General features: G+C 35.3%; 2 protein-coding genes and 1 long non-coding RNA gene across 7 annotated transcripts in view; 2 read left to right on the top strand and 1 right to left on the bottom strand.

Moving 5' to 3' along the window:
• Window positions 1-3,947, bottom strand: part of LOC107612943 — a 10,054-nt gene extending 6,107 nt beyond the window's left edge. The window contains exons 1-3 of one of the 4 annotated variants that reach the window (XM_021110145.1): window positions 3,749-3,947; window positions 3,266-3,599; window positions 1,442-1,563 (exon numbers count right to left, since the gene is read on the bottom strand). In XM_021110145.1, coding sequence (XP_020965804.1) covers window positions 1,537-1,563; window positions 3,266-3,599; window positions 3,749-3,771 — 384 coding nt within the window. In that variant the 5' untranslated portion in view covers window positions 3,772-3,947 and the 3' untranslated portion in view covers window positions 1,442-1,536. Of the gene's footprint in view, window positions 1-1,441; window positions 1,564-2,189; window positions 2,312-3,265; window positions 3,600-3,748 lie in introns of those variants that run through there. The other 3 variants (XM_021110144.1, XM_021110146.1, XM_016314735.2) reach the window with 3 other exon arrangements.
• Window positions 269-1,125, top strand: LOC110266139. Its single transcript, XR_002353127.1, has 2 exons — window positions 269-821; window positions 984-1,125. It is a non-coding gene; the product is annotated as an uncharacterized LOC110266139 (long non-coding RNA).
• On the top strand, window positions 1,375-2,246 carry LOC107612944 (mitogen-activated protein kinase mpkC-like). 2 transcript variants are annotated; one of them, XR_002353126.1, is made up of 4 exons: window positions 1,375-1,389; window positions 1,704-1,807; window positions 1,950-1,999; window positions 2,103-2,246. XR_002353126.1 is itself a non-coding variant. In XM_016314737.2 (4 exons), exons 1-4 carry the CDS (start codon window positions 1,512-1,514, stop codon window positions 2,104-2,106), a joined length of 243 nt encoding a protein of 80 aa, XP_016170223.1. In that variant the 5' UTR covers window positions 1,463-1,511; the 3' UTR covers window positions 2,107-2,246. The 2 variants fall into 2 exon arrangements, 1 of the variants encoding a protein (XP_016170223.1); XM_016314737.2 differs by lacking the exon at window positions 1,375-1,389 and adding an exon at window positions 1,463-1,596.

Genomic DNA, 19,821 nt, shown 5'->3' with positions numbered 1-19,821 from the left:
GTTGGTATCAGTAGTTTATTAATATTTTTGTATTAAAAATTATTCTAAAAACCAATGTAAAATATATTTACAAAATTTAAACATTAAAAGGAGGCAATTGAAACCCAAAAATTAAAGGTTTAATTACTCTGTTAGTCCCTATAATTTCGCAAAATTTTCAATTAGGTCCCTATACTTTTTTTCCTTTTAATTGGGTCCCTATACGTTAATTTTTTTTCAATTTAGTCCTTACCGTCATAAAACCGTTTGAAATAATAGAATATTTCATTAAAAAATCGAATATTCTCATAATTTAGTCAAAAAATTTAATTAAAAACACCTCTATTTTTATAAAATACAAAAAATGCCCTTTATATTTTTGTCCCCCAAAACCAGAGAACTCTAACTATCCCTAGGTTATTCTCCTAAGTTCCCAATTAGATTTCTCCTCCGTCGCACTCTGCTGCCGTCTTCCATGGCGTCGTCGTCGTCCCTCTGCGTCGCCCACAGGTGCTCTGTTCTGCTCCGCTCGTCCGCCTTGCCTCACCGCGCCTCGCGGTGCCTTGCCTCAAATCGCCGCTCCTCAAATCTTCCTCCTACTACACTAAGAACCGGAGAAATGTTATTCTTAAAATAACTAGTAGTCAAACGGCATCTCCCAATTCTAATGCTTCGATGTGTTGTTGGTGAGAGATTTGCAGGCACAATTGGCCTCTATTCCCACTAGCAATCAAGAAACTGAACTCACCATTGACGATGACTTTGATATCTCGGGATTGAAGCCCCTCAAAGTCCCTACCCAGATCTTCTTCAAACACTCTTCCATGGATCCCCACAAAAAGGTCCCAGATCTCAAACCTTTCTTCTCGAGATTATAATTGTAATTATAATTGTAATTGTAATTGTCATTCCCGATCACAGCATTGGCATTGGCATTGCCAGTGTGTACTGTTGTCCCCTTCCATGGACCCTAGACCCTAATGGATTTTCTGTTTATCAAACAGGGTTCTGCAGAAGCTGAGTTTTTCACTGAGTATGGAGAGGCAAGCTGATACCAAATCCACGAAGTCATCGGGAAAGGAAGTTATGGCATCGTGGGCTCTGCCCTTGACACTCATACTGGGGAAAAAGTTGCAATAAAAAAAATCAATGATGTTTTTGAACATGTATCGGATGCTACAAGAATTCTAAGAGAAATTAAGCTCCTGCACTTGCTTCGCCATCCTGATATAGTAGAAATTAAACATATTATGCTTCCTCCTTCCCGTCGAGAGTTCCTCAGCAAATGTTTTTTATCGTGACTTAAAGTCCAAAAATATTCTTGTCAATACTGATTGTAAACTAAAGATATGTGATTTTGGACTTGCTTGAGTTTCTTTTAATGATGTTCCATCAGCTATATTCTGGACTGTAAGTGTACTATTGTGCATGCCATGTCAATCTGTTACTTGTTTACCAACCTCTTGCTGACTTAATTTACTTACTCTCACTAAGGACTATGTTGCAACTCGGTGGTACCGGGCACCTGAATTATGTGGTTCTTTAGAGAGCTTCTCTCTACTTTGACAATACCTCTGGTTGCTTCTGCAAGATACAACAAGATGAGTTTGCTTAAAAGTAATGGAATGGAATATCTATGTAAATGTAAATGTAAATTCTTAATCCTTGTGTTGTGCAGTATACCCCTGTAATTGATATCTGGAGCATTGGATGCATATTTGCAGAAATGCTCAATGGAAAGCCATTGTTTTCGGGTAAAAATGTGGTGCACCAATTGGATCTCATGACCGATTTGCTTGGCAGTCCTCCATCTGAGTCCATTGCAAGGGTTAGTTTTTCAAAGTCTAGTTTGATATCCAACCATATGACATGTCGCAATCATATTTGTATCTAACCAATTGCAACTTCATTTCTATACGCACTCCTTTGGTAATATACCTTATGTAATGTAACTGTAATTGTAATTACAGGTAGCAGCTAATTATGTAGCAATGGTTCCTTCCGGACAAGTATTTGATAGGTAAATCCATTGATGATAAAACTATATCAATCTCAACTCATCTTCATGAATTCCAATATTTAGAATGATGTTTCTTCCCGTGTATTGTCTGAACCTTATCCAGGTAAAGAAGCGAAAGATTAATGCAGAAAAGAAGAGGAAAGAGCTCGAGAAGGAGAGAGCGAAGGATGAACTTCTGACGAGAAAGCGCCAGAATGCTTTGGTGTTGCTTTGTGATTGTAGGTGGTCCAAAAGCAGCATGTGCTGGTTGTGCTGGCTTTGCGGCATTCTCAGTCGTTATAGAGAAATTCTTAGACAGGCATGAGTAGTTACCTATTGAATTGAAGTCACCCAATTTTGTATTCATTAGGCATAGCATAGATTTTCATAGTGATAATGTTTTGTCCATTTGCTAAAGGGCGCATACAAAATTGTAGTATTTTATTTTACATCAATTATTGTTTATTTGTATACAATATCAATTGGTGGATGCATTCCTCCAATTCCAAATTAGATGTAAGTATGCTCTTAAGTATTAATGTAAAGTTTATTATATAAACTGGATACATTATCATAATGAATACTTGAAGGATGAAAATTGAATTTTATATATGTTTATTACTACTATTTCTATTTCATTTTATCCATTCTTTTTTTTAGGTTCTTAAGATAAGGTATTTTGAAAGTCGAACAAAAAAAAATATTTTTGGTTCAATTTGTATATAAATAAGCAAAAGAATGATAGTGACAAAATAAAAGAAATTATAGAAATATTTTTCATGTCTTAGAATCATTGAACAGGGATTATAGGAATATCTTTCATTGAATATTTATAATTTTACCGAATTTTTAATTAAGTCCTTATATTTTTTTTTTAAAATTAGGTCCCTAAGAGTATAAAAGTAATTTTACAATTCATTAACCTTTTTTTGACCTTTAACGTTAATAGGGACTAAATTGAAAAAAAATTAATGTATAGGGACTCAATTAAAAGGAAAAAAAAAGTATAAAGACCTAATTGAAAATTTCGTGAAACTATAGGGACCAATAGAGTAATTAAACCAAAATTAAATTAAGACCAAGCATACAAATAACTCAAAAAACTTGTTCCATCCACAACTGCCCCCATCCACCACAAAATTAGACCAAAATATCTCCGAAGAAATAATAATAAACACGAAAGAGACGAACAAACCAATATTTTCAATAAAACAAAATAATAAATTAGTTAATATTAACTCAAAAATTAAAAAAAAAATATTAAAATCAAGAAGAAAATAAACCAACCTGGTTGCGGAAAGAGACGAAGAAAGAGGAAAAGAGATCGAAGATGGCGGCGTGCACCATAACAGCCTCCTCCTCCTCCCCTTTCCGATGCATACTGAACAGCGATTCTCCTCCGATGCTCTCTAACGCCACCAACCTTCTCCAGCTAGATTCCGTCCCCTCCGCCATCTGAACCCCCGATAAAGCCACGTACACCACTCCTCCGTCGCTGCCGCCACTTTCTGCCACGAAACTCCGTGCCGCCGTGGCGTTGGCCACGCTGCACAGCCTCCATGACTCCGATATTATCGGACTCGTTGCGAGACACGTGGCCAGATCCTCGTTGGTTTCAAACCTGACATGGCAAGAAATTATTCAATTCATGAAATTAAATTAAAGCATAAGATGATTGATTGATAATTAACTAAAAGTTTTAGGTAATGACTAGTTATATTAACAATTTTAATAATTGTGATGATAATGTGAAGAAGAGTGAGTAATTACGATGAAGCTTCGTCGAGAACCATGGTATTTACATATATGGTGTGTAAAAGGAAGAAATGTTTTCAAGCTTGGTTTTCAATTTCTAAAGGGTTGAAGGAATTGAACAATTTATTATGTGAATGCGAATGGGAATGCGAATGCATAAGTGGCTCATATATGCACCCAATTCATTGACTTGGAGGGTCAACTGTTAACTGTTTATCATTTATTTAATTAGATCAATCTATGATTGATACCCTTGAACTACTACTTACATTGTAAGGGATATACAAAGGATTTTTCCAATACTTCGTTCGTGTATACTATAGTGTTTACAAAACAACAAATACATCTAATATAATTGAATATACAAAAACTAACTTGTGTTAGTCGAATGGTCAGTTCACTCGTCCGCTTAAGCAAGTGTCGGATTCGAATCTCGCTTTTTATATGCAACAACCCATTTAAGTAAATTTTTATTTATATCTATGAATATTTAGAATATTGATAAAATTATATATAAAAACTAACATTGTATTTCAAAAAATGAATTAATTTTGATGAAATAGGTTAATTTGTTCAAATGAAAGAGTGATGTCATTGCTGTTTTTGTTTTCCTTGTTACGCATATTCATAAGACAAAAATGCTTGGGCCTAAGATGTACGCAGTAAGAAGTGGGCTAGTACGACGTATAATCAATTAATCATACGTTTATGCCTAATCCAGCCTGGACTTTTAAATTTTGAAGTGTAATAAAATAAGACACAAATATATTCAAGAACATGAATATAAATTTATCAAAAAACTTGCCATGTCAATACCTTACTAAATTAATTAATTTCAGAGAGCACTTGCCACCTTAATACCCCACATTTATATTTTTTCTGATTATCTTGACTCAAAAAATATTTTTATTTTGCATTAAATTTTATAAGATTAGCATTGTTTACTATTCTGGTTTATTTGAACTCTAAATCATCAAACTTTTTTGACAAATATAATTTCTCTCAAGTAATCAAATAGACCTTATTATTAATTTTATTGCTGTCCCACACAAAATTCATGCAGACTTATTCAATCTCATCACACATATTCAGTGTCAGTCTTATAGTTTACATGAAATAAAAATGAATAGTTGCTAAAATTTGATTGGGCCAAAGTGATCCTGCTCGCAAGAGAGAAGTTTTGCGTTTTTTAAGTACTAGACTGAAATATCATTTTATCAAGAATAAATTAAAAATCTTCTTTTCTAGTACGATTATGTAGCGAAAGGACTCCAAAGTATTTATCCAAATTGGACGCCAGCCTTATCCTCAAAATTCTACTCGATTCTAGCGTCTTTGCCAAACATAAATTGTCAGAAAAAAAGATACTTGATTTCTCATAACTTGCTTTGTGAATAGGAAAGCTTGCTGTAACCTTGCAACACAAGTTACTAAAACAAAATAAAAATAGCCACCTAGAAAAAAAATACTTTATTTATTGGTGGTGCAGGAGGAAACGTTTTCGGAAGACGTAACAAGTTATACCTTCACCAAGACCATATAAAAAGTATTAGTTCCTCCAAAAGTGAAACTGCTTGTTTGGTTTATCTTAGTAGGCAGGCTAAATACAAAAGAAGAATTGTGTTGGTTTGGGATGGCTAATAATGAGGATAATATGTGTGTACTATGTAATAAGGATGTAGAATATATCCATCATTTATTTCTTGCATGTGAATTTACTTGGCAGATGTGGTGCGTTTGGTTATCTCTTCTTGACAGGTGTTGGTCTGTCCTGGGTACTTTAAAGGACCATTTTTAAAGCTGGACAGGTGCGACTTGTAGAAAGGAGGAGCGCAACAAATGGTATATATCTTTCTTTGTGATAGTCTGGAATGCCTGGATCAAAAGAAATCGAAGGATATATTTCAGAATAAAGGCAAAGAGGTAGAAGAAACTGTTAACTTGTCTCGTATTAGTTATGAGGAGGGAAGACCTCTTTTGTTATTGATGGCAGTGCCGAGCAAAGATGACAAGGGAATTTGTTTTGCTCAACAAGTTCTTAGGTGGCTATTTTTATTTTGGTTTCTTTGTTTCTTTGTTCCTTGCTCCGCTTGTGTGTTGAGCTCCTTTAATTCAAAAAAAAAGAGTTAATTGGAGGTTTTACATTGCATTTAGAATTGTCCAAAAGCTCAACTAGTTTGGCAAGCTTTGAAAATTTTCTGTCAGCCTCTGAATTTGATGAATTGGTTCTTGTTTCATAGCAAAGAGTGCTCATTTAGATTCTTTTCTAGTCTCTGATGGATTTGGCGATCAAGGAATAATGCGATCTTTAATCCCCTCGAGCCTTGGCCTCCGAATAAAGTGACTTATATGGCTTTAGCCTTAGAAAAGGAACTTTGGAATGTTTTTGAGTTGCAACGAGTGTCTATTTCTACTATCATTAGTGGCTCTTAGATCCCCCATTTGATGGGTACCTTTAAGATTAATTGTGATGCTAATTATCTTGGCACTGATAATTATGTTTATTTTGCTTGTGTTAGCAGAGATTGGAATAGAAGTTGACAAAGAGATTGTTTAAAAACAATTGAGAGTAATAATATTCTGCAAGAGGATAGTTGTTTGCTATTTGGAGAGGATTTCTTCTAGTTTGAGATTTGGGGTAAAGAGATATTATTTGTGAGAACAGAATGTCTGAAGACCTTTACTCTTGTTAATAATTCTCAGGTTAGTTCTGGATTTGTTGATCCTTTAGTGCCGAAAATTTGAGACATCATGACTTGAAAATGGTGTGTAAATTTTCAGTTAATCTTAATAGATGCAAATACAGTAGTGAATATCATGACAAAGACGATGATAAAGACTCATACTCATCAAGTAAAACTTTTATTACCTTAAAAAAATTTTGAGAATAATATTTAACGAGATTATCTTACTAATTGAATTGTTACTTATGTTTTTTTTGTTAGTTATTTGCAGTTACTAAAAAAAATCTAACTTTACATTTACTAAAGAAATTTACTAACTTGTCCTCTTTTTCCAAAAAAAAAAAATTAAAAGCAAAAACGTAATCGAGTATATAATGTCGATTTTTTAAAATATAAATTCAAAATTCATATTATAATTGATTTTTTTATTGTTTATTCAAATTTAACCTCTTTTGAAATGGTGCTTTCTTATGCATTAATTGAGTAGTAATACTATGTTAAATCATGCAAAGCTATCTAATTCATTGTTCTCTTATAATAATTATTCGAGTACCAGGATAATAAACATCTGATATCTTATTGAATCGAATATTTTTAAACTCTATTGTATACATTGTACATATATTTCATTGGTTCTCTATACTTCCTCATTTAAATTAGTCTAACCTAATCTGACCTGAAGCCCATTAACGACGCTGTTAGCAAATAAAAAATCTAAAATGAACTGAAAATTTAAATGGGCAAAAGAACTAATTAATAAGGTACAAATAATTTTTTCATATATTTATTAAAAAAATTAGGTAAACAAGTGATAAGTAATAAGGTGAGCTTTGTCTCTTACAATAAAAAGTTTCTTGACATGTTCAAGTTTCTTGACAGGCTGTCTTAGCCTAATTCCATTCCCTAGGAAATACATATTTAGTATTCATGAAAAAAAAATGGACAGTGTTGTAAAAGAAGTTTAATTATTCTACTATTATAAGTTTGATTATTATTCTAATGGCTGATTATTTTATTGAAAATATGTATAGAATAACATGTATGAATATAAACAAATCAGTTATAGGAGCATTTTATTTACAACTATGTTTTGTATAATACTGTAGCAATTTATGTAAATTTTAATGTATAAAATCTTCTGTTAATTCATGTAACTCTAGTTTCATCTTTCAGTAAACCATATCTTGAATTTCACAAGGCAAGGGAGTGTAGCAATGCAAAGGGCTTATACCTTATTCTACAATTTACAAGTTTAGACATTTCGAGTATAAGGGAAAAAACTGTTAGATCTAATTTAAAAAGGATTAGAGAAATTAAATTAAAAGTCTACTCCCACAATTTTTCTATGAAATTGTGATTATACAATCCATCAATACTTAGCATGAATAATGTCTTGTTAAGAAAGAAAACATAGGCAGGTTAAGAAAGAAAATTAAAGGCAAACGGCGTCACTATAAGAAAAATATTGAGTACCATTAAATTTATTGTTAGAAAAACAAAAGAATTCCATAGTAATTAAATTATCTTCGAAAAAAATCAGACGATATAAACTTTGCCAGTAAATAATTATCGTCGGATTTTTTTCGTCTAACAATAATTACCATTGGATTTTACGACGAATTACTAGCTCGAAGAACCAATTAGTTACCGTCAGATTTTTCTGACAGTATTATTGGCGCTAAAGTATATAAGTCATTATATGTTATAATAACATCAACACAAAAATTCATATCATTGAACACTTAGTATGAAAAAGCACAAACAACACAAAATAGCATTCACAATCAATCTTTCAACATCAAGTTATAAAATTTAGCATTATATTGCAGTGTTCAATAGAATATCAGCCAATGAACCCTAAACAAATTCAAATTACAGACCCAAGAATCACAATAGCATGCTTAATTACTTATGAATCAAAAGAAATCTTAATAAAAAAAATTATAATTTTATTCTAAATTAACCTAACAGCAAAAAATAGTTTAACTAAATCAAATTGCTAACGAAAATTAAAATCAAATTAAACCCTAACAAATTTAAAACAAAGAAGATTAATAGAAAAATTGACAAAATTTCAAAACCAACCTCAGAGTAAGCAAAGTAGAGCAACGATGGAGGTGGCTCTCTAGAGTGCGCCTCTGTGGAGAGAGCGGCGGACGTTGGGTGGTGGAGGTGTGGCTTGGTGCACGAAATTGAGAACTCTACAACTTCGTACAGCTTGACCGGCAAGTGCACCGGGTCGTCCAAGTAATACCTCAGGTGAGTGAGGGTCGAATCCCACGAGGATTGTCAGATTGAGCAAGCAATGGCAATCTTGAAGATCTCAGTCAGGCGATCAGAAAAAGTGGTTGATTTATTGAAAGCATAAACAAAAATAAATAAAACGGAATACCGGATAATTGTGAATTCAATGATAAAAGGTCAGTTAAGACTTCGGAGATACTTTATCTTTCCGGATTAACCTTTCTCACTGTCTACTCCAATAACTTCTGATTCATTCAATGGCAGCCATAGGTGGTTAACTCATATCCTCTCATCAAGTTAACCTCTTCTAAACCACAGCAGTCCACCATATCCGAGCAACTCATGTCCTCTCATCAAGTTAACTAATGGCTTCCCACCAAGACCGAAGGTGAAGCTCTAAGCAATCCACTCTCCTTCACAATCCTACTCAAAATGCCACAGACAAGGTCGAATCTTTCGGATCAGAGATGATACTTTTCTGACTCTAGCCTTAATGCTACAGATACCTCAATCACCCACAGCCAACAGAGTTTTATGTCACTTTCCCAAAGTTGCTCAGGCTCTCTCTTGGAATCCGCAATGCATTCTTTAACTTTAGTTCAATGCTATCCAGTCACGGATTCGCATGGGACCCATGTAGAATCGGGATGACAGTCACATTACACTTCCAATTCACAAAGTTGAAGAACGAGAATACATAAGAGAATAGAATCAGACATATTGGAATAGAACATTAATATTATTAATCCATGAGAATCAGCAAAGCTCCTAACCCTAACTTAGGAGGTTTAGTTGCTCATAAGTTTTATGAAAATACAATGAAAGGTTTAAATGAGGCAAAGATGGTGGTAGAAGATCCTAAACATTGGTGATCTTCTCCTTTAAATACTAATCTGATGACTAAAGATTACAGAAATAAAACAGACTAGACTCTTTAGTGCGAAAATCTACTTCCGGCCCACTTGGTGAGCGTTTGGGCTGTGCTTGGGTGACTTCCACGAGTTGGCACTCCCCTTGGGGCGTTGGACGCCTGGCTTGCTCCTTGTTGGGCGTCCAACGCCAGCCTTGCTCCCTTTTGGGCGTTGGACGCCGGGCAGGGGGTGAGTGGGGCATTGAACGCCAGTTTTGGAATTTCATTTCCAAAGCAAAGTATGGACTATTATATATTGCTGGAAAGCTCTGGATGTTAGCTTTTCATAGCCGTTAAGAGCGCATCATTTGAACTTTTGTAGCTCCAGATATCCTTTTACGAGTGCAAGCAGGTCAGATTCTGACAGCATCTGCAGCCCTTTCTCTGTCTCTAAATCAGACTTCTATTCCAGCTCTTCAATTTTAGCCAGAAAATACCTGAAATTGTAAAAAAACACAAAAACTTATAGTAGAATCCAAAAATGTGAATTTAATACTAAAACTTATAAAAAATATAATAAAAATTGAATAAAACACACTAAAAACTATATGAAAATGATGTCAAAAAGTGTATAAAATATTTGCTCATCAGTCAGCCATTTGCAGTGTAATCCTTGTTGCCTGTGCTTCTTGGTTTACCAGCTTCTTCATTATAAATAGGGGCATCAGATTTACACTTAAGCCAAGATCATACAGGGCATTGTCAAAAGTGATCTTTCCAAAGGTACATAGAATCTGGAAGCTCCCTGTGTCTGGCATCTTCCTTGGTAACTTATTCTGAATTAGTGCATTGTACTCTTTAGTCAGTACCTCTAATTCATCTCCCTCTAAGTCCTCCTTTTCAGGGGGTAAGCTCTTTATGAGTGCAGTAGAGAGAGGCCTTTGCTCCAGGACCTCAACAATAGGAGTATTGACTTGCAGCTTCTTAGAAACTTCTAAGAACTGTGAGTGTTGGTCATCCTTGGTCTCTGTTTGCTCTTCCTGAGGACGTGATACTTTAGGCTCTCTTTCCATAAGAGGGGCGTGTAACAGTGGGCTTCCAGCCTCTGGTTGATCCTTTTCTTCCTTTAGTTCCTCAACAGTGTGTGATAAACCACTATTTTATGGTTTATATTGTATTTAATTGAGTGGTTTTATCAAGCTTTTCACCCACTTATTCATATGATTTGCATGATTTATTTCCTTCCTAAAATTATTACATGATTGAAAACCTACTTCCTAGAGACTTTTAATTAGGTATTTTAATTCTCCTTTATTCCATTCGATGCCGTGATCTATGTGTTAAGTGTTTCAGGTTTTATAGGGCATGAATGAGTGAGAGATTGGAAAGGAAGCTTGAAAAAATGGAAGGAATACAAGAAATTAAGAAGATGACCAGCGAGAAGTGACGCGGCCGCATGACTCACGCGACCGCGCGAAAGAGAGGAAATCGCAGTGACGCGGCTGCATGGCTCATGCGACAGCGCGGATTGGAAAAGCACGAACGACGCGAATGCGTTGACGACGCGCAAGCGTGATACGAAAAAGCTGAGTGACGCGATCGTGTGGACGACGCAGACGAGTGACGTGCGCGATCTGCAGAATTACAAAACTCGCTGGCAGAGATTCTGGGCTGCATTTCAACCCAGTTTTCGGCCCAAAAACACAGATTAAAGTCAGAGAACATGCAGAGACTCAACATGCATATCATAACTCACAATTTTAGGTTTTAGATGTAGTTTTTAGAGAGAGAGGTTCTCTCCTCTCTCTTAGGATTTAGGATTAGGATTCCTCTTAAAGGATTTAGGATTTCAACTCTTCATCAGGTTCAATATTCCTTTTACTTTATATTTCTCTTCTATTTTGAGATACTTTAATGTTTTTATTTATATTTGATTTATGTTGTCCGATTGGCTTATGAATATTTTCCATGTTAGATTTGACTCCTTTGAATGAATGTTAATTGAGGTATTCCAGATATTTATGATTTTAATTTAGTTTTCTACTTTCCTGGCGTTGGTTAAGAAATCAGTAACTCTTGAGTTATCAAACTCAATGTGATCGATAATCGCTATCTTTGCTAATTAGCTTGAACTTCTATAATCCCAATCTTTTTCTAGGAATTAACTAGGATTTGAAGATCAAACTAATTAGCCACTTGACCTTCCTTCGCACCAGCAGAGGTTAACTATGTGAAATTAAAATCCAATTCTCATCACAATTGATAAGGATAACTAGGATAGGACTTCTAATTTCTCATATCTTGCCAAGAGTTTATTTTACAATTATTTATTTATTTTACTTGTCAATTAACATACTTCTTCCTTACTTTCAAAATCCCCAATTTACAAGACTCATAACCAATAATAAGAACATACCTCCCTGCAATTCCTTGAGAAGACGACCCGAGGTTTAAATACTCGGTTATCAATTTTAAAGGGGTTTGTTACTTGTGACAACCAAAACTTTTGTAAGAAAGGACTTTTGTTGGTTTAGAAGCTAAACTTGCAACGGGAATCTATTCTGAATTCTAGACCTAGCAAAAATCTTCTCTTCAAAATGGCGCCGTTGCCGGAGAATTGCAAACGTGTGCCTTATTATTGGTTATTGTAAATATTTTTCAAATATATATATATATATATATATATATATATATATTTCTTCTTCAGAATTTTTAAGAATAAATTCTAGAGTTTCAGATGATATGTGAAGTCTGGCTGGCTGCTAAGCCATGTCTAATCTTTAGGACTGAGGCTTCCACTTATCATTGCAGGAGCTTTTTGATTCTCATCAATGCAGCTGTTGTATGTCTGATTTGTATGCTGAAGCTTGGCTGGCCATTGGCCATGTCTAATCTTTTGGACCGAAGCTTATATCAAATCTTTTTCAAAATATTTTCTTTTTGTTAGTTTTTGTTTTTATTTTCTCCTACTACCATGAACTCTCACCCCTTTGGCTATGAGTCTGGTTACAACTATGTTGTAGGAAGAGGAAGTTATAACAAGAATATACATCAAGGTCAAAGCAATCAAAGATGGACGGAGCCAAGATGATCTGATCAACCCTTTAGGCAACAACATCTTCCAAGATATCATGGACGAAGACCATTCTACAATGCATACCAAAATGATAGATATCCTCAACATGACTTTGGACCACCATACTCACAAGCCCCTTTCTGCCATTCACCTCCATATGACCCTAACCCAAATCCACCATACCAACCACTTTATGAACCGTATGAACCATATATAGAACCACCCCAATTCCACCCCAATTACTCCCAAGAACCACCACCTCAATATACACAATCTCCATATCCATCAATCCAAGAGCACTATGATCCTACTTATGATAGCTGAGCGCAACAAGAATCAACGGATCGTTTCAAGGAAACAGTGGATCAATTTCACGCAATCCTTCATTAATTGAATCAAGCGATAAATCAATTAGCTTCCCGATGTTCAGACATTCAAGGAACCTCCATGGCTTCATGTGAAGAATCTACTGAAGAACGTAACAGGAAGGAGAAGTTAGGCACTCTGATGGATAGTGAGCAGCACGATTTGGTAGTGGAACAAGCGGAGGAAGCCGAAATTATTGAAGAAAAAGAGGAGGCAGTGATTGAAGACTTAGGAGATGCTAAACCTCCATGGGAAAGTCAAGTTATAGAGCCTCCTTCAAAGACGTTTGAAACTGATGTTGAGGAGGGTGTACAACCTCCAAGGCATCTCATGGTTGAAGACTTTGAAGGGGATGATCAAGAGATGGATTCAATCATTGATGAATTCTTATCTACATTTGAATCCTCTTCCATTGGACTTGATATGGAGTTTAAAGAAGAAGAAGTACAACCTCCCATGCCCTTGGTAAACAATGAAGAAGAGATTGAATTGGAAGAAATCCACCAAGAGAAAGAGGTTGAAATTGAAGAAGCTTACAAAGAGGTGGAAGTTGTCAAAGAAGAGCACAAGGGAGTGGAGCTTGCAAGTTCATTAGAAACCCCTCTCCCTACGTTGCCATCATCCTTCACAACATTCAAGTGGGTAAAATTCATATCCCTTAGCTTTCTAATTCCACTTGAATATGGGCTACTGGAGGATGGTCAACTTAGAACTCTTTGTGTCATTAAGAGTAAGAGGAAGATGGTCAGTGGAAAGAATTGTCCTGCAAGGTTCATTATGGTTGGAAGCTTTAAGTTTAAATGCAAAGGTTGGTGTACAGCTCAACTGAATGAGTCTAAGAAGTTGTTTGGCCGCTTTAGTGAGAATTCAGACTGCTTGCCACCTGGATGGAATCATGAGAATCAACTTGAAGATGGGTGTAGAAACAAGATTTGGGATCCAGGAATATATGAGGATCAATTTTAGGAGCTCAAAGCTTGTGAAGAACTCCATCAAAGCTTGAGGAATTTACTTAGTATCGATAGAGCTTATTGGAAGACCAAGCATTGGTGGAAGTTTCAAGATGAATTCAAGCACAAGCCGCCATAACAAGGAGCTCGCCAAATGTCCAACTTAAGGACTTTAACTAAAAGTGCTAGGTGGAAGACAACCCACCATGGTATGATCGTTCCTTTTCCATTTCAGTCTATTTTTAAATTTTTATTGAACCTGGAATCATGCATAGCATTCATATTAAACATAGCATTCCACATACTACATTATATAAAAAAAAGAAGAAAAGGGCACGTGACAGCGTCCCTTGTGCCTTAGGAAGAAAAGAGACTTTACAGAGAGTCACGTGAGAGCGTGGCTGGAGGTGTGCCTTTGGCACAAATTTGACCCACGCGACCGCGTCGCTGACGCGTCCGCGTCATGTGGGAAAAATGCCTCCCACGCGTCCGCGTCACCCACGCGAACACGTGTCCTGTAAATCGACGTAAAAAGGGTGTATGGCCGAAAGTTGAGCTGGATCGTGGCTGGACTCGTGCTAGAAGCACAAGCCTTACCACGCGGACGCATGGCTGACGTGTCCGCGTCAGATCCCTATAATGGCCACTTATGCGATCGCATCGACCACGCGACCGCGTCACCCTGAAATTTGGCAATAATGAATTTTGAACAGAGAGTTGCGCGACCGCGAGGCTACCCTCGCGCTAATGGCACAAATCGATCCACGCGACTGCGTGGATGACGCGTCCGTGTCATTTCATAGAAGCGCTATCCGCGCGAATGCGTCACTCACGCGTTCGTGTCACCAGCGGCGCACAGCTTATCTTAATCTGCCAAAATATCTTATCTTTTTCTTCCCCAAATCCTACTTTTTCTTTTCCTTTCTTATTTCTTCCTTCCCCCTTCCTCCTTCTTCCTTCTTTTTTCTTCCTTCTTTCTCCTTTCTTTCTTTTTTTTATTTTCATGCATTTTTTTGTTGGTGTTGGAGCTTTATTTGGATTATACTTTATTATAACTGAGCTTGTGGATATTATAAGGATTGATTTGACAATTGATATTTTAAATTTGACTCTCATATATATTTGGATTTATTACTTTCATTCTTCTTTTAACTCACAATACTTGTAATCCACCTGTATTTGAGATTATCATTCACAATTGTCATCATACAAGTGCTCTTTAATCCAGCTTATTTTAACAATTGATGCTTGACCTATGCTTCTCATGCCTTTGCCTGCATGCTTTTACACATCTTGCATCTAATTGATTTAATATGCCTTGTTATATTTCCATTGATGTCCTAATTGCATGTAGTCGTGACCATGTATTTAAGACATTATCCCTTACCTTGGCATTGATTATCACTTAAATCTTCCTCCTCCCGGTTCTAGCTATTTGAATTACATGTCCCTTTCCCTTCTCCCTTTTTCAGGATGGCCACCAAGAAGGGTAAAGAGAAAGCTACTCCCAAACCACCGACAAGGAAAGGAATAAAAAGAGCATCAGCTAAGGAACCACAACCCCCATCCACCTGCACATCTCAGCATGCACCGAGGACGGTGCAATCTTTAAGTGTGGGGAGGTCGATACCGATCTCCACGGGTTAGTTATTCTCTTCTCAACACCAATATTCTATTTTCTTTGTTTGTTCATTGCTGCATTGCATATTTGATTGCATGTTTATTTGATTTTATGCATTTAGTTACTACTTGGTTGAAGTAATATTTTCTTTTTCAAGAAATTTTTATAGTATTTTCACTAATTTAAATTGAAAAATTTTTTTGTTAAATTTGTTTGAAGTTGTATTTGGAACATGGTTTTTGTTAAATATGGTTACATTATTTAACCATAAATATTTTATTCTTGTGTGTTTTCTTCTCTATGATTGCAATCTTTACTTTGTTTCAATCTATATGTCCAATATCTAGTGTATTTACATGCTTGCATATGATTGAGGCCATTACTTATTTTTGCTCACTTATCCCAAATAAGCCTACCCTTTTATGTCACCCTTGTTAGCCAATTTGAGCTTTTTAATCTCCTTCTGTTCTATAATCACATTGCTAGCCTTAAGCAGAAAAACAATTTAAAAATCCCAAGTTGAATCCTTGGTTAGCTTAAGATAGAAATTGTGTATCAACTAAGTGTGGGAAAATTTATGGGAACATGGGATGATAGGAAAAAGGTATTAAAGTGAGTAAATTATTTGAAATTTGGGAGCATGCTCATGTGAAATCAAAATAATTAAAACACTATGTGCATTGATATATTATTCTTATATTTCAAAAAAAAATTATTAAATAATTAAATAAGGGGACAAAAATTACCCTAATGAAAAAATTAAAGAATCAATGCTCATAGGATAAAATCAAAAATAAAATTGATGCATGAGTATGTAACACACAAGTGGGAAAATTGGGCAGCTAGGCAAGATTTCTAGATTATATAGAGTATGTATATGTTAAGTGAGAACTTAGACTAATCAAGGGTTCAATTATTAGCTCACTTAGCCTTATATATATACCCTTACCCTTACCTTAGCCCCATTACAACCTTGAAAAAGACCTCATGATGTTTGTCTGTATACATTAAATATTTGTTGATTGGTTGGATGAAGAACAAGGTTTAAAAAGCATGACTAGGAAAGAGTAGAGTGATTGACCCTAGACACTTGAGAGACTACAATGATATACACTACCAGTGAGGGTTCAGCGCTTAATTCTATGTTCCCTGCTTTCATGAGCTATCTTCTTCTTGCAAGTTATTTGTATTGTATTTTGTGATTTGAATTAGTGAAATCCAGTTCATATTTATTCTTGAAAGATTTATTTACTTTTTCACCAAGTAGGTAGAATCATTTTAGCATATAGTTGCATTCACATTCATAGGTTGCATTGCATGAGTCTTGCATTTCCCTACTCATTTATTTGTTCTCCTTGAGTTTAGCATGAGGACATGCTAATGTTTAAGTGTGGGGAGGTTGATAAACCACTATTTTATGGTTTATATTGTATTTAATTGAGTGGTTTTATCAAGCTTTTCACCCACTTATTCATATGATTTGCATGATTTATATTTCCTTCCTAAAATTATTACATGATTGAAAACCTACTTCCTAGAGACTTTTAATTAGGTATTTTAATTCTCCTTTATTCCATTCGATGCCGTGATCTATGTGTTAAGTGTTTCAGGCTTTATAGAGCATGAATGAGTGGGAGATTGGAAAGGAAGCTTGCAAAAATGGAAGGAATACAAGAAATTAAGGAGATGACCAGTGAGAAGTGACGCGGCCGCACGACCGCGCGGATTGGAAAAGCATGAATGACACGAATGCGTGGATGACGCGTACGCGTGATACGAAAAAGCTGAGTGACGCGATCGTGTAGACGACGCGGACGCGTGACATGCGCAATCTGCAGAATTACAAAAGTCGTTGGCAGAGATTCTGGGCCGCATTTCAACTCAGTTTTTGGCTCAGAAACACAGATTAAAGTCAGGGAACATGCAGAGACTCAACATGCATATCATAACTCACAATTTTAGGTTTTAGATGTAGTTTTCAGAGAGAGAGGTTCTCTCCTCTCTCTTAGGATTTAGGATTAGGATTCCTCTTAAAGGATTTAGGATTTTAACTATTCATCAGGTTCAATATTCCTTTTACTTTATATTTCTCTTCTATTTTAAGATACTTTAATGCTTTTATTTATGTTTGATTTATGTTGTCCGATTGGCTTATGAATATTTTCCATGTTAGATTTGACTGCTTTGAATGAATGTTAATTGAGGTATTCCAGATATTTATGATTTTAATTTAGTTTTCTACATTCCTGGCTTTGGTTAAGAAATCAGTAACTCTTGAGTTATCAAACTCAACGTGATCGATAATCGCTATCTTTGCTAATTAGCTTGAACTTCTATAATCCCAATCTTTTTCTAGGAATTAACTAGGATTTGAAGATCAAACTAATTAGCCACTTGACCTTCCTTCGCACCAACAGAGGTTAACTAAGCGGAATTAAAATCCAATTCTCATCACAATTGATAAGGATAACTAGGATAGGACTTCTAATTTCTCATATCTTGCCAAGAGTTTATTTTACAATTATTTATTTATTTTACTTGTCAATTAACATACTTCTTCCTTACTTTCAAAACCCCCAATTTACAAGACTCATAACCAATAATAAGAACATACCTCCCTGCAATTCTTTGAGAAGACGACCCGAGGTTTAAATACTCGGTTATCAATTTTAAAGGGGTTTGTTACTTGTGACAACCAAAACTTTTGTAAGAAAGGACTTTTGTTGGTTTAGAAGCTATACTTGCAACAAAAATTTATTCTGAATTCTAGACCTAGCAAAAATCTTCTCTTCAATGTGTATCACCTCAGGCTCAATCTCTTGGGTCATGATGAGGGTCTTCTTAGATGAGTATAAGTACTGGTTATTTGCAACCATCTCAATGAGCTCATCTGCCTCTTCTTACGAACATGAGACTTCTAAAGTCTTTTTCAGATCAATATGATGGTGAAATGAAGAGATTTGCTAATTGGATACTTGATGTTGGAAATGAAAATATTGGTTCTACTATTGGTGATGAGTCAGAGGTTAAATTTCAGATGATCTACTAATTACAACTACTGATGACCCTCTCTCTCATTTGGTAGACATTGCATATCCAAATATGTTGCAAAACATGTCAGATTACAGGTATTTCTAGAGTAGGGCAATTCTTGCACCCACGCTTGAGAGGGTCGAGAAGGTAAGCAATTTCGTCTTGACAATCTTCCCAGGGATGGAAAAGGAGTATCTAAGTTCTGACACAACAAGTCAAGTGGATAAGAATGAAGATGTACAATAAGAGTGGTTCACATGAGAGTTCCTAAATGACATCAAATGTTGGGACTACCCAATCACAAGTTGACTTTGAAGCCAGGAGTCACTATAATGCTACTGCGAAATATAGACCGGACTTCAGGTTTATGCAATGGGATCAGGTTAATAGTTAACAAACTTGGCAGCAACGTAATTGGATCGATGGTAGTGACCGGTAGAAATATTGGTGACAAAGTGTACATTCCAAGAATGAACTTGATCCCTTCAAATTCAGGATTACCATTTAAGTTCCAACGGAGATAATTTTCATTAACAGTGTGTTTTGCAATGACCATCAACAAGTGTCAAGGTCAATCATTATCGCATGTAGGGCTTTACTTGCTAAAATCAGTGTTCACCCATTGACAACTTTACGTTGCTTTGTCAAGAGTTAAGAGTCGCAGTGGCCTCAAGGTTCTAATTCTGGACGAAGACGGCAATCCAAAATCATCAACAACAAATGTCGTGTTTAAAGAAGTTTTTAATAACATTTAGGTAAGAAAAATAGTATTTTTATTTAATATGTTATGATTTACACTTTTGTACAAATATTTACTGTAGATATAACTAATTTATCTATAAATCTTCTTTCAGATTTGAAATAAAATGTGTAATAGGGAGCACAACATCATATGCCAATTGCTTTTCTAATGAGGTTAGTAAAATGCTAGGTTGTCGATAAATTTGTATTAGCCTTTTGGTATAAAGTTTAGTGTAAAATTGACATGCTACTATTACAGTTATATAAATTATTATTTTTTCAGGTATCTTTCCTCATGGTTCAAGAATATTATAGACTTCAAAATGTTCCATTTGTATTTTACTTTGAATAAAGATAAAATGGCATATTCAGTACGTTTATTATATAATGATGATGATGATAGTGTCATATGTAACACCCTACCACACAGAGTCTTATGTTTAAATCATAAAACTGAGGTAGCGAGGTATTACAACCTCTAAAAGTAAAATCATATATATATATATATATATATATATGGGTG

Source organism: Arachis ipaensis, chromosome B08, assembly GCF_000816755.2.
Source record: "Arachis ipaensis cultivar K30076 chromosome B08, Araip1.1, whole genome shotgun sequence".
NCBI lineage: Eukaryota > Viridiplantae > Streptophyta > Magnoliopsida > Fabales > Fabaceae > Arachis > Arachis ipaensis.
Note: the sequence above shows the minus strand (reverse complement) of the source record. Positions and strands in the feature narration are given on the sequence as shown.